This window comes from Lemur catta (assembly GCF_020740605.2).
Source record: "Lemur catta isolate mLemCat1 chromosome 10 unlocalized genomic scaffold, mLemCat1.pri SUPER_10_unloc_5, whole genome shotgun sequence".
NCBI classification, from domain to species: Eukaryota; Metazoa; Chordata; class Mammalia; order Primates; family Lemuridae; genus Lemur; species Lemur catta.
In genome coordinates, this window is record NW_025423736.1 from 758,172 (window position 1) to 771,188 (window position 13,017).

At 34.4% G+C, this 13,017-nt stretch overlaps 1 protein-coding gene across 1 annotated transcript in view; it reads left to right on the forward strand.

Annotated features, from left to right (window-relative positions):
- LOC123629152 (androglobin-like) overlaps positions 1–13,017 on the forward strand; it is a 113,779-nt gene that overhangs the window by 84,166 nt on the left and 16,596 nt on the right. The window contains exons 22-26 of the mRNA XM_045539084.1: positions 1,501–1,636; positions 2,281–2,416; positions 4,010–4,105; positions 8,143–8,277; positions 8,757–8,910. Coding sequence (XP_045395040.1) covers positions 1,501–1,636; positions 2,281–2,416; positions 4,010–4,105; positions 8,143–8,277; positions 8,757–8,910 — 657 coding nt within the window. The remainder of the gene's footprint in view (positions 1–1,500; positions 1,637–2,280; positions 2,417–4,009; positions 4,106–8,142; positions 8,278–8,756; positions 8,911–13,017) is intronic.

The window sequence follows — 13,017 nt, forward strand, 5'->3', positions numbered from 1 at the left end:
CTAGGACCACATGACAATCAGCATGAATTCTTCTCTTATCCCATTGTGCTAATTCCTTTTTTCCTGCTTGTCAACCGGGATGAGGAACATAAAGCAACCAGGCATATGTCATAGTTTAGGTTTATTGTAAATCACACTGGATTCCCTTGTGGAAGCCTCCCTTGCCTCCCTCCCCCAGGAAATAGGTTCTCCAATCCAGCAAACCCCTTGTTGCAGGGAAAGAGCACAGATTCTGCAAATGAGGCTTGGCAAGTGACAAGGAGAGAGGCCAATCCTACTTTTAGCTTTTGAATCTCAGGCCTGTATGTTTTAGCTATGCAGATAAAAAGCCACCTATTGGTCTTTTGTTCAATATATACGTACTACAGGGTGTCATCTCCAGGCCGGCTTCTCAACTGAGCCTTTCATATGCCATTCCACTCTACCAGGAATTTTATCAATTCTGTCTATGGTATATGGTAGGACCAGCAGGTTCCAGACTATTCCCAATGGTTAAATCCTCACTGTATAATGTGGCTCATGATCCAAGGATATATTAGGCTGGATCCCATGTTTGTAAATCAAGTTTTCTATAATTTCCTGAATGATGATGCTGGTAGAAAAACTGAGGATGGAGAAAGCAAACTTCTACCTGAGGTAGGTATCAATTCTATAGTAAGGACTCACTGGCCCACCTTGTTAGAAGTCCACTGAAATCACCTTGCCACTAAGTGACTGGCTGGACCCCTCAGAGGATGGCACTATATGGAAAGATCAGAGTCAGTTTCTGCTGCTGACAGGTTAGATGATTGAGCCTGGGTGAGAGAGAGCCCCAAGCCACTGGGCCCATGTGTAGTCACCATTCCGGCTTCCAGGAGTCCTCTGGGCATGGGCCTTTTGCGGCTAGCATTGATTTAATATGTAAGGGGTCTTTGTGTGTGCATCACTTCTGCAAAAGGGAGCTATTTTGTTAATAAAACATATTCATTTTATACTTTGGTAATGGCACAGCTATGTGACATATGGTAAAAAAGCTTTGTCTAAATAAATCTAAAAGAGCTTTTTCAATATGGAGTAAGTACTAAGTGATAAGAAAGTGATAAAAACTCTAAGCAACATATTTTCATTTTTTGTAACACATGAAATAACAGTGTGTCTTGCCTTGGATGGCATCTCAAAAATCAATGAAATATGATATTAACTTGCTTAAGCACAAGGATCATACTTTTTATCTTATGCTGTATCTCCTCAGCAGTTTAATGCTATATTTTGATTGAGTGTATATTATAAACATTATTATAGTGATTTAATTTTATTAAATTAGAAATAGTCAAATAATAATTTTGGTCTTTTCCTGGGCAAGTGAAACTTTGAAGAGTCTTCTGTTAGATTGTGTATATATCTGCAAAATGTTTTTTTATTTTTATTTTTAGAGTATCTAAAGATTTTTAGAGCTTCTCTGACCAGGTGATAGTATTTTCTTGGTTTAAACGATATATAGATGTATTTTATGTATTTCAGGTTTTTCACATTTCTTTATGGCGCTTAATGAAAAAAGTTCAATTAACAAAACCTCTTCCAAACTTCAAATTTGCATTCCGTGCTATGGTTTTGGACCTGGAGTTACTTGATTCCTCCTTGGAGGAGGTTTCTTTAGGTACTGATTAATTTTAGATATCTAATCAAGGAATTGCTAGCCTTATATAAGATAAATAATTTGAGAAAAGTGCACTGGAAGTGTTTGTGGTGTAGGTAGGACAGGTCTGCATGGGCAGTCATGGAGTTCTAGCTATGCTCTGGGAAGCTCCGGAGTTGCGAGGATCTGAGACGTATGCCCTACTTCCAATCCCTGCCATCCATACTTCCAGCAAAACCCCAAATTTCCCTGTTTTATCTGTTTCTAACCTTAAAAAATGTGAAAGTCCCTAATCTATATGATATGATTTGAGGAATGCTGGGAAGATCCTCCAACCCAAGAAACTACCCGCCTCCCCTTCCCATGCTCTGTTCTCACAATTTTAACATTTCCTTTCATTTTTTAGAGAAGCCGCTGGCTATTGTCAGAGAGGAATCAATAGTAGTAATTCACTAAGGTGTCACTATTTCATGTGTTTCCCTCCTCTAGAATGTTCACATTCAAAAAAAAAAAAAAGGACCACCTGCAATGGGCAGTGTTAAATATGATGAAAAATCTCCCATTGTGCCATTTCATATGTCAGAGGGCTTTGGTAGTTAAAGGCACTGAAACTTGGGGAAGGAATTAAATATGACTTTCAGCTCAAAGTTTTTTTCTCTTTCCAGCGGAATGGGTAGACATTAAATATTGTATGCCAACAAGTGATAAAGAGTATTCTCCTGAGGAGGTAGCAGCAGCAATTAAAATTCAAGCCATGTGGAGAGGGACTTACGTTAGATTACTTATGAAAGCCAGACTACCAGTTATAATTTTTCAAATGTTTATAAAATGAACTTGTGTATGTAAGAATGAATATTTGTTTATGTATGTTAATGGAAAGTATTTTAGAGTCCCCTTACTTTATGGCTTTCCATTTTGATAGGAAAAATCTGACCTCTAATAGAATTCTTCCCTTATATTGAAACATTTCCTTGTAAAAATGTGTCTATTTGAAACATTTAATGACAATAGTCAAAATGTTTAAGCAGTAAAAACTTCAGATATACAAAGGTAAAAAGTAAAACCTATTTTGCATAGTTAGCGATAGTAAAATGTTAGAGTTGTCTGATTTTTGTTTCTTTTCCTGTTAGAAAAAAATATATGCATTCATCAAACTAAATGTATGGTGCCTTAATCCGTTTTGTGCACCTATTATGGAATACCACAGACTGGATAATTTATAAAGAACAGAGATTTGTTTCTCACAGTTCTGGAGCCTGGAAAGTATGAGGGAATTCTTGCTGCATCATGCTGTGGTGGAAGGTGGAAGGGCAAGAGCACATGTACATTAGCGCAGGAGGGAGAGACAAAGAGATACAGAGAGAGAGAGAAAGAGAGGTGGGGAAGGGGTCCAGAACGCATCCCTTCGCTGGGAACCCACTTCCTCCATAACTAACCCACTCCCTAATCATCTCCAAGGTCCCACCTCTCAACACTGAAGCATTGGGGATTAAGTTTCCAACATGTGAACTGTCAACATAAGTGGTTGACATGATTTCACATTCAAGCCATAGCAGATGGTGAAATATGCTTTTTGGTGTGCATATATGTTGCGAAATCATATTTATACAATGGTTTATTTCCCTTTTTAGAGACTGAAAAACTTGAGCAATTTAATAATATACTTAATAATGTTTGCATTTCTTTCACTCAATACATATTTATTGAATAACTCTTCTGTGTGTACAGCAATGTTATAGATTCTGGCCTTATGGAAATCAATAAAAAAAACAAGGTTTCTGCTCTGGTGAATCTTGTATCTAGTGGTGGTAAGCATACAATAAATAAGAAAATACATTAAGATATCAGTTTTAGATACTGGTATGCACATGAAGAAATTAAGATAAGATAATTAGAAAAAGAAATGCCAGTTTCCAATATGGTAAATTTCAGGCACTTAATATGGATTCACATTTTCTTGTTAAATCAACTACTTTTAAGCCATCTGCAGATGATGCAGTGGATTGAGCTCTATCCAGATTCTATTAGCCATTGCTCTTTAGAAAATCTGGATGGATTACTTTTTCTGAGAAAAGATCTTTCATAAAAAAATTTTTGGTGTAACAGAGATCTCTATATGTAAATTCTTTGATGACTATCTTAAATTAGATCAAAGAACATTTTATGATTTTTAAACTGAAGATGAAGGGAAACAGCATAACATGGTGAGCAGAGTTCTTGAATAGAAGTTTATAGCTCTATATTAAATATGATTTTTTCTGCTAATAAAGCTCATGACTTTGGATACTATCTTATTTATGAGTTTCAACTTCACTTGTAAAAATGAAGGCTGTGGACAAGACGATATTTTAGACATCTTATAGCTTTAATATTGTTACTTTTATTATTATTTTTAGATACAAAAGAAAATATCAGTGTTGCAGGTACTCTTCAAAAGGTTTGGGCTATATTGGAACCGAATTTAGAACAGTATTCACTTTCACTCTTAAGGTAAGGCAGTAAAATGATATTTCTTATGGCAGTAAATTGGTATCCTTCAAAGTTCAGTTTGAATGCTAACATATTTACTGAGTTTTCCCAATCACTGAAGCTAAAACTGCCATTGCTTTTGAACTTCCATGATATTTTATCTGAAACATTTCTATGGTACTTGCTACTTTTATTTATGTCTCAATTGCATATATCTAAAATTCTAAGCACACATCTAAAAAATTCTGAAAAGCGGAACAGTTTCCCAATCTTATGGTGCTGACAAGACAAAAAATAGAGTTTAGGACCTTGTAGAAGAAGGCATCCCAGTAAACAATTAAAGTAGTCGGGTGAAATCCTTGGAGGACAACAGTCTCTAAAAGGGGGCAAATCAGCAGTAGGTTGAGCCTTAGAAAAGCTGCATTCTAGCCATAAGTCATGTCCAAGAGACGGGATAATCTGAACAAAACTAATTGAAAATGACACACACACACACATATATATAAGCAATTGAAATATATTATTTTGAAAGAAGCAGACCCTCTGGAGATCCAGATGTTGTTGGAGGTGACAGAAGAAAATTTCTAAAAAATTTCTATGATGAAAATGCCCAAGAAAATAAAAAATAAAGGAAGAGAAAATAGATTAAAAGTTTGAGAATTTAATTAATAAAACACAGTCAAATGCAAATTACATAAATGAACATTTTTATAACTGAAATTAAGAACTAATTCATGGGTTTAATAACAGATTAGGCAGGATAGAAGAAGAGATTAGTGAACTGGGAAATAGGTCAATAAAAAGTATCCCAGCTGAAGCATAAGAGAAAATGAGTAAAAAATAAGGAAATAGCATGAGGGACAGATGGAACATGCTCGGAAAGTCAAGCATATATATAATTAGCGTCCCAGAATGTAAAAGATAATAGCTGAGAACTTTCCAAAACTGATAAAAGGCATCAACTCATATTCTCATATTTTCAAGAGACTCTGTAAACCCCCTGCAGGAAAGATTTAAAATAAACAAACAAACAAAAAAACAAAAACAAACCACCACCAACAACAAAAAAACACTACACCTCAACTCATTGGTGTCAAACTGCTGCTGCAAATCAAAGACCAAAAGAAAAGGCTTACAAGCAGCCACAGAAATAAGAAATACTATCTTCAAAGGACAATCACACTAATTAGCTATATGTAGGAGTAAATTCATGACAGTAGTAATGCAAAACCCAGGCAGGTTTTAAAAAGTTCTAAGCAATATTACAAATAAGAGTAATAATTAAATTACTACTGTTTAAAGTAATCATTTAGATAATACTCTAGTAGGAAAGGGTTGCATGATGTACTCTCTAGTGTTATGCAGTATGGCTTATCTAGTGAATTATGAATAAATAAGATTAATCTTACTTATATACTTTTCAGAGAATAGAAAAAGAAGAAACATTTTCCAACTCATAACCTTGACACAAAAATTCAAGGACAGTATAAGAAATGAAACTGCAAACAAATCACCCTCTTGAACATAGATGCAAAAATTATGTAATAAAATATTAGCAAACCAAAATTGGATTTGTCTAAAAATAGTAGTACCTCATAATTAAGTGGGTCTCCCCATCCCTAGTCATGCAATGGTGGTTTAATATTAGAAAGTTAGTCACTGTAATTTAGCATATTAACAATAAAAAGGGACAAAAGATTTAGTCATATAGATGGGTTCAGAAAAAGCATTTGATATAATTTAAAATAACTTCAAAATTCAAAAATCTTTTGGCAAACAAGGATTAAAAAAGACCTTCCTTAATATATGAAGGAATCTAGTATAAAAACAAAACAAAAACTAATGCAAACACAATTAGTAATGAAATTTTTGAAAGCTTTCCTCTGAATTTGGGAATGAGAAAAAGATGCCTACCCAACCACTTCCATTCAAGGCAATCCTGAAATTCCAAGAAGGGCAAAAATACAATAAAGTAAAATAAAAGTCACTAGAATTTAAAAGGATAAAATAATACCTCCACTGTTAACAGATGATTTGATTGTGTGTAGACAAAATAATAAAAAATCTACATGAAAGCTGTTAGAATTAAGACAAAGTGCTACTGCTGCCTTCAAGGCCAATATAAAATAATTGAATTTCTGTTTCTAATCAAGAGACAAATAGAAAGTTATATATAAAATATGTAAAAATTTAAAATAGCCTAAAATTAATGAAAAACAATGATGAACCAAATACCAAAATTGTAACTAAAGATAAAATCCAGCTTTACACTTGCCCAACCCCAAGAGTGACTGCCTCGTTCACCTCACCCTAATCCTGGCCCACAGGTGCCGTTATTGCCTGATAATGCCAACGTTATTAACTTTTGCTTTAAGAATGCCTGTTTTCTAAAAGGAGTACACTTTTGCCTAAAATTCTAATTGTATGGCTGTACACAGAGAGCACAAACCTTTTCCAAGTTGCTTCTGCATTTGGAATCATGGTAGGGCCTACCATAGGATGATTTCTGGCTCAAATTCTATACCTAATTTTTGTGAAGGATTTGCTATTAATAGAAAAGGAGCTCCCCTATTAAGGAGTCAGATTAGACCAAATTAAAAGTAATTCTTAATTGAGCCTCAATCTTGCAGCTGTCGGGGATGTCTCTCAGGGTCATTCAAGATATTCCACATAGTACAGCAGGATTGTGATGGCCTTATGTTTATTAGGATTTCCTGAGGTATGTGAAAAAGCATAGAATGTATGAGGGCAACAGTGACAATCTGGGAAGACTCTAAATCCCACCCTTATTTTACAATGGTGGCATGTCCCATTGCATACAATTCCCTCTGTGAACTGCTTAATTCCTGTGTTGGCACAGCCATTTGTAAATGTGTAGATTTGGCCAGCTCTAATACAGAGGTTCTCTGCACTAACAGACACATTGTAGTTCGTAGCTAAGGTGACCATGTATTGATCATCCAAACTGGGACACTTTGACAAGGAAAGATGGAGAACTATTCATAGTTATACCAGGACTATAAACCACTACTATCCTGGGCAAACCGGGATATCTGGTCACCATATTCTTGGTTCTTGTCATCATTTTCAAAGGCTTTTTAGATCCCCTTCAAGTATTACCCTGTTAATTTCCTCCTACTGACAAAGACCAATGATCAAATGGAGCATGTGAATTCTATCCTCCATAAGGACCTCCATGGCTTGTCTTCCCACTGACAATCAGTGAGACCATCTGCCTTCTGGAAGACAAGAACACCTCCAGCTCTGTCTAGACCTCTAGCAGAGAATGGTTCTCTATGGCCATAATGGCTTCCATCTGGCTAATGCCTTCATTGTATAAAGGACCCCATAGTCCTGGTGTTACTAAGACTAGATCCAGTTTCTGGCTGAGTAGGAGGGATAAGACCTGGAAGATCCATCACACCATCATTTCCATCATGTTTTGGAATATGCCACAACCTTCCAGTGGGCAAACACGGAGAAATCTCAGCCCATAATCATTTTAACCATAGCATGCTCCACTCCCTCATGCACCAGAAATCTTGCAGAAGGAAAACTGTAGCTATCTCCCCTTGTTCATGCTCTCGGTTTTGTTAAATCTATTTTTCCAAACCTGTTTCTAACTTTAAACTCCATTCTCATCTCTACTCTATATCTCAGTTCCAGACCATTCAGTGACTCTCACCCAGTTTTATTGCTGGTTTGCCTGCTTCTAGTTTTCTTATCCTTATAGTTTGAACTTTGGTTCTGATTTCCCACCTATAAACTTTGATAACTCCCTTGATCATGAATTACATTCTCCTTTAACTAAGAGCTTCAGGTAACCTTGAGCACCTTTGAGAGACATCTGTTATGGTTGACCTAGAATGGGTTCCCCTGCTTTGGCACCAGGTACCATGGGCCACACAACCCCCCCGCCACGTTGATCAAGAACTCAATCCAGCAAACAATGTTCTATAATACTTTATATTATCTTTTGCCTATTTCTTTTTTGTAAATAGAGTTTATTTTAAAAGTGGCTATTGCCATTGATACTTAATATATTTTGACACTTCTAGACTAATGTTTAAAAGCAAGTGCAAGTCTATGGAATCTTATTCATGCTATCAAGATGAAGAAACTAAGATTGCTTTTGCTGACTATACTGTGACCTATCAAGATCAGCCACCAAATACTTGGTTTATAGTATTCAGGTAAGTCTATATACTGGCAGTATTCATATCTATAGAGTTTTATTTATGATAGTAGTAACAGTCTTGGCTTCTAGGTTGCTTTCATGACTTAGTTAAAATTCTTCCAAAGTTGCTACCCTTGAATGAGATATTATAGAAATTTTTATTTATGTTTCTTTCATCAAAATATGAAGAATGTTAATTATTATATGCATGAAAAAATAATATAACACATTAATATGCTTTTAGTATAGAAAGATATTCTTTTATTTCTAAGCAACAGCATATTTGGTAAAAGTCACAAATATAAAATGGAATTTATTAGTGGAGTTCTCATTTACATGAAAATAGCATATAATAGTAATTTTTAAAAGAAAATAATATGTATACCTTATACTTATTTGGAATTTTAGACTTTTTTAAAATTTCTTGGCATTAAGCCTAATTTCAGACTTTCTTTAAGATCCATGTCAAGGGAAAGTTTGCTTTTATAATTACAGGGAAACATTTTTGGTTCCTCAAGATATGATTTTGCTTCCCAAAGTATATACTACACTTCCAGTCTGCATGCTACATGTTGTTAATAATGACACAATGGAACAAGTGCCAAAGGTGTTCCAAAAGCTGGTGCCTTATCTTTATACCCGGAATAAGGTAGGTTTAAAGTTTGTTTTCCCCATCTAATAGAATGGCAGTGAAAATCCTTCAGTTTATAGAGGAGCCAGGAGAAGGTAGGGCGGAGGTGTTTTCAATCTACTTAACAAGAAAAGGGCCCTGGTCTTTCCTTATAGAAGTCCCATTTATTTGACAACATGAGATACTTAATGTGAATGCTAGAGCATTCATTACCTCTCAGCTCTCTTTTTTTCCCCTCCTCCCCAAAGAAAATATGACAAAAAGAAAGCATTAGAAGTTCTAATTATTGAAATCATAAAATCATATAAATCCTTAAAACATAAATGGATCTAAAGAGCTCATTTAGTCATATGTCTAAACCAAATGACTGTCTCTTTTTCCCACTGGGTTTTTATTCTACTGCTCTGTATTTCAGAAAATTGGATTACACAGCCACCCACCCCCTCCCACCCCCATCCCCATAGTCTTTTCTAGGGCTATATAAATTCCTTCAGGGGCCAGAAGCACTTGGCATGTTACTCCTGTGGAATGATAGACCCTGATCGCTGACCTTCACTCAAACCACATTGCCTCTCTGTTTATTTAAATCCCATACTCGTGTTTTAGGGATTCATGACAAAGGATGGTGTGTGCCTGGACTGGAAACAAGAGATCTGTTTTAGCTCTGATTTTCTATTCTTCAGCTATATAGCTTTGAACTTCATTTTTCTCTTTGCGTTGTGGTTGGACTTGACTTCTGAGGCTCATTTCAACCTTTGATTCTATACATTATTTTGAATGAATTAAGACACACTTATTTAGTGGATACTGGTTTTGTAGGAATGAAAAATAAGTTAAAAACGTGTTAACTATATAAAAAAACCTAAAACACTTTTGAGCTGTTTTAGAGATTTTATGAAACTTTTTAAAAATCAAAGCAATTACATTCTTGATGAAATTGTTTAATCTAATTGATATGTATACATATGTATATACATACATATGTATATACACATTAGTAGTTTCAAAATTTTATTTTTACTAATTTTTTTTAATAATTTTTAAAACATATATGTTTTATTAAACTCTTAGCATTTTTTTCTATTGGTTTTCATGAGATAAATTTTCTTGATATTGCAGTCAGATTTTACCAAATTTGAAGGTATTATCAAATTGTAACAGGCTTAAATTATTTTTACTCTCTATTAGATTTGGTAAGTTTCACATTTACATTTTATGAGAAAAATCTGATGAACATTAATATTTTTGTGTGTAGTTATTTATACTTGGAATTATACACTTAAACATAATTTTAAATACTCATTTGATTAAAGTCAATGTATTGATGTTTTTATTTATAATTATGATATTTTTATTTATACTTACTTTCCTTAATTGTTTTTGAAAGGATATTCATACTTCTCTTAAAAACAGAGCAATTTGCTAATAGAAATCAGTTTCTGCACATCAAACATATATTACCATCTTTGGCTCATACAATTTCCTTTTACACTATACTTATTCTCCTCTATGTACTAATTAATTATATTTTATTGAAAATTGCAGTTTTGTGAAATTTATCTTTTTACAGCAGAAAACCTTGGGTTAAACCAGACACTACAGGGGAGAACAAGTTCTTCAACAACAGACTAGTCTTCACACCAGTGTATTATTTTTTGAATGTTTGTTTTTCTCAGTTTGACCTAGATTTCTTTTTTGAATAGAAATAATTTATTTAACTGTGATTAGAAATAAAAAGTCCCAAAGATCAAGATCAAAAAGATGATTTCATTTAAAGGGTGACTGTCAAGGCCATAGATGTCATCAAAATCGAGAAATGAGGTTTACTTCACTAGATAAAGTATATTAATATTAGTCATGGATGCTTAATTTTGGAAAGGACCTTTAGCATTTGGTTGACTCAAATAGGAATCTGATTGTTATTTACATCTAGCATACTTTGGTTGGTTGGGTTGGGTTTGTTTTTTATTTTAGTAACTCCACTAAAGACTTATTTCTTTAGACTAAGCTTGAATTTTTTTTTTTTTGGATAGTTCTAAATGATGCATTTTGAGTTAATATGCAGAACATTCCATCTCTACTTAACTATTATTTTTAAATTGTAAATTGGATCACGCCAAACACACTTATTTCCTCTCTCCTGTCTTTTCTATTCTACCCTTTCAACTCTAGATAGCTCTGTTTAGGGGAAAAAAAAAAAAACAGAGAGATTGGGGAGGAGGATATAAAATTGTGTGACTAGAAGCAGTGATCCCTTTTGTGGTGCAGTTTTCCTCTCTTCTTGATTCTTTATCTTTGAACATTTCTCCAAATTTTCAACATCGCTGCTAAAATGTGGTTCCCAGAACTGAACGCTGCCTCTGAAGGGAATTCTGACACACTTAAATGTAAAAAGGATCATTACTCCATTGTTTTGTATCTTATGATTGCATTCGTGTTGGGCACCTGCAAGGCATGTTGATATTGTGGTCTCAAGAGACAACTGAATGTTTTTGGCTGGGTAGGTAGTGCCTAACTGGTAACCCTAGGCAGGAACTTTGTGGCTAACTCATCAAGAGGCATCCTGGCCCATAGGAAATTCACCAGAGGCCTTGACGTACGCCTTCCCGAAATCCATAACACCATGCCTGCAATATTTACCTGATTTTGTGTCTTCTAATCTTATTTTTAAAAATGAAGTTTTTGTTCCCAATAAACTCACATTGGCTTTTAAGAATGCTTTGTTCTTTTGGGTTCTCTCATGAGATATCTTTTTTATGATCTGCTGTAGAACCTTGATAAAGACCACTATTAAATTTACTAGTTTGTGGTTGCAGAGTACATATTCTTCTTCAATTTGAAAAATCAAAATTGTTCACTCTGTTTTTCTCATAATTCCTTGAAGACCACATAATGTCTTTGTAATGTAATGTAATTCAGAGTACTCATCTATGAGATCTCTCAGTACTCAGTATGAGTATGTAATTCTTTTACTCTGAGAGTCTTGAATCCATTTATAATAGCCAGGTTCTATCTTAAAATCCTATCACTGGTTTAGCTATAGATTTTCACTTACTGATATCTATCCCACTATTTTATAAATTTTTTTCTCTTACAATTATTCTGTGAGTCTGGACAAACACAAAGTAGGAGTCCTGTAATTTTGTTTTGCTTCTTTAATGCATTAGTACCATAAGCTCGGATAATAATAAAAAAGCAACAAATCTGTGCATTACACTTTGCAAGTAAAAATGCTTTAGCATATATGATTTATCTTCCTTTTTTTACTCACCCCAAACATAATGTCAAAAGGTCCTTCTTGGTGTTGCCAATTATCATTTCATTATGAGTTAATATTCCTAGATGTCTATTGATTTTTTTTTTCTTCATTCTGGCTTGTATGTATCTAATCTTTGTTTCTGGAAATCTAAATATGTCAGAGAACTTCCTCTTTAACAGAGAACAATTGGAAGACAAATCTGCCTTTTTATTCTTTATTAGGGGCATCTGAAATTATAAACTCAGAATTACTTTGAGGCTTTGCATCTTATTATGATATCATGCTCTTGGTTCATGGACTTATTGCCCAGATATCCAGTTGTGTTGAACAAAGCTGCTCCTTACCATAAACTAGGCACTTTCCCAGGTTCTTTAGCTGCTGCTTTTCCCCACCCTAAGGAGCTCATTTCCAACCGTACATCTGGGTTCCAAGGAATCAAATCAGCTGTTAATTCCATAGCTTTACCTGTCATCTCAAGGGAACTACATTTCTACGAACCCTTATGCTTTTCTCACTTCAGTATTTTAGAAAGATGAATCTGAGAGACAGGAAAATCAAATCAGAACCTATTGGACCACTCCAGGATGATGCGATGATAAAAATTTACCTTTGGAAGCATTAGAAGAATTAGGAAAAAAGCAGTTATCATCTACTACAGTTAAGCACTTTAAATACAGTCAAAGAACTACACAAAGAAAAATGTTAGAATCATTTTCCTGACAACATGTAAGATGGCACTTTCGAAGAGTAATTTCAAAACATTATGCTAGGGATTCTACTGTTCATTGAGAGATCTTGGGATTTGTATGTGTATCGGGATAATAAAACATTTAGTACTGTGACATATTGTACATTTAAGAGGCTAG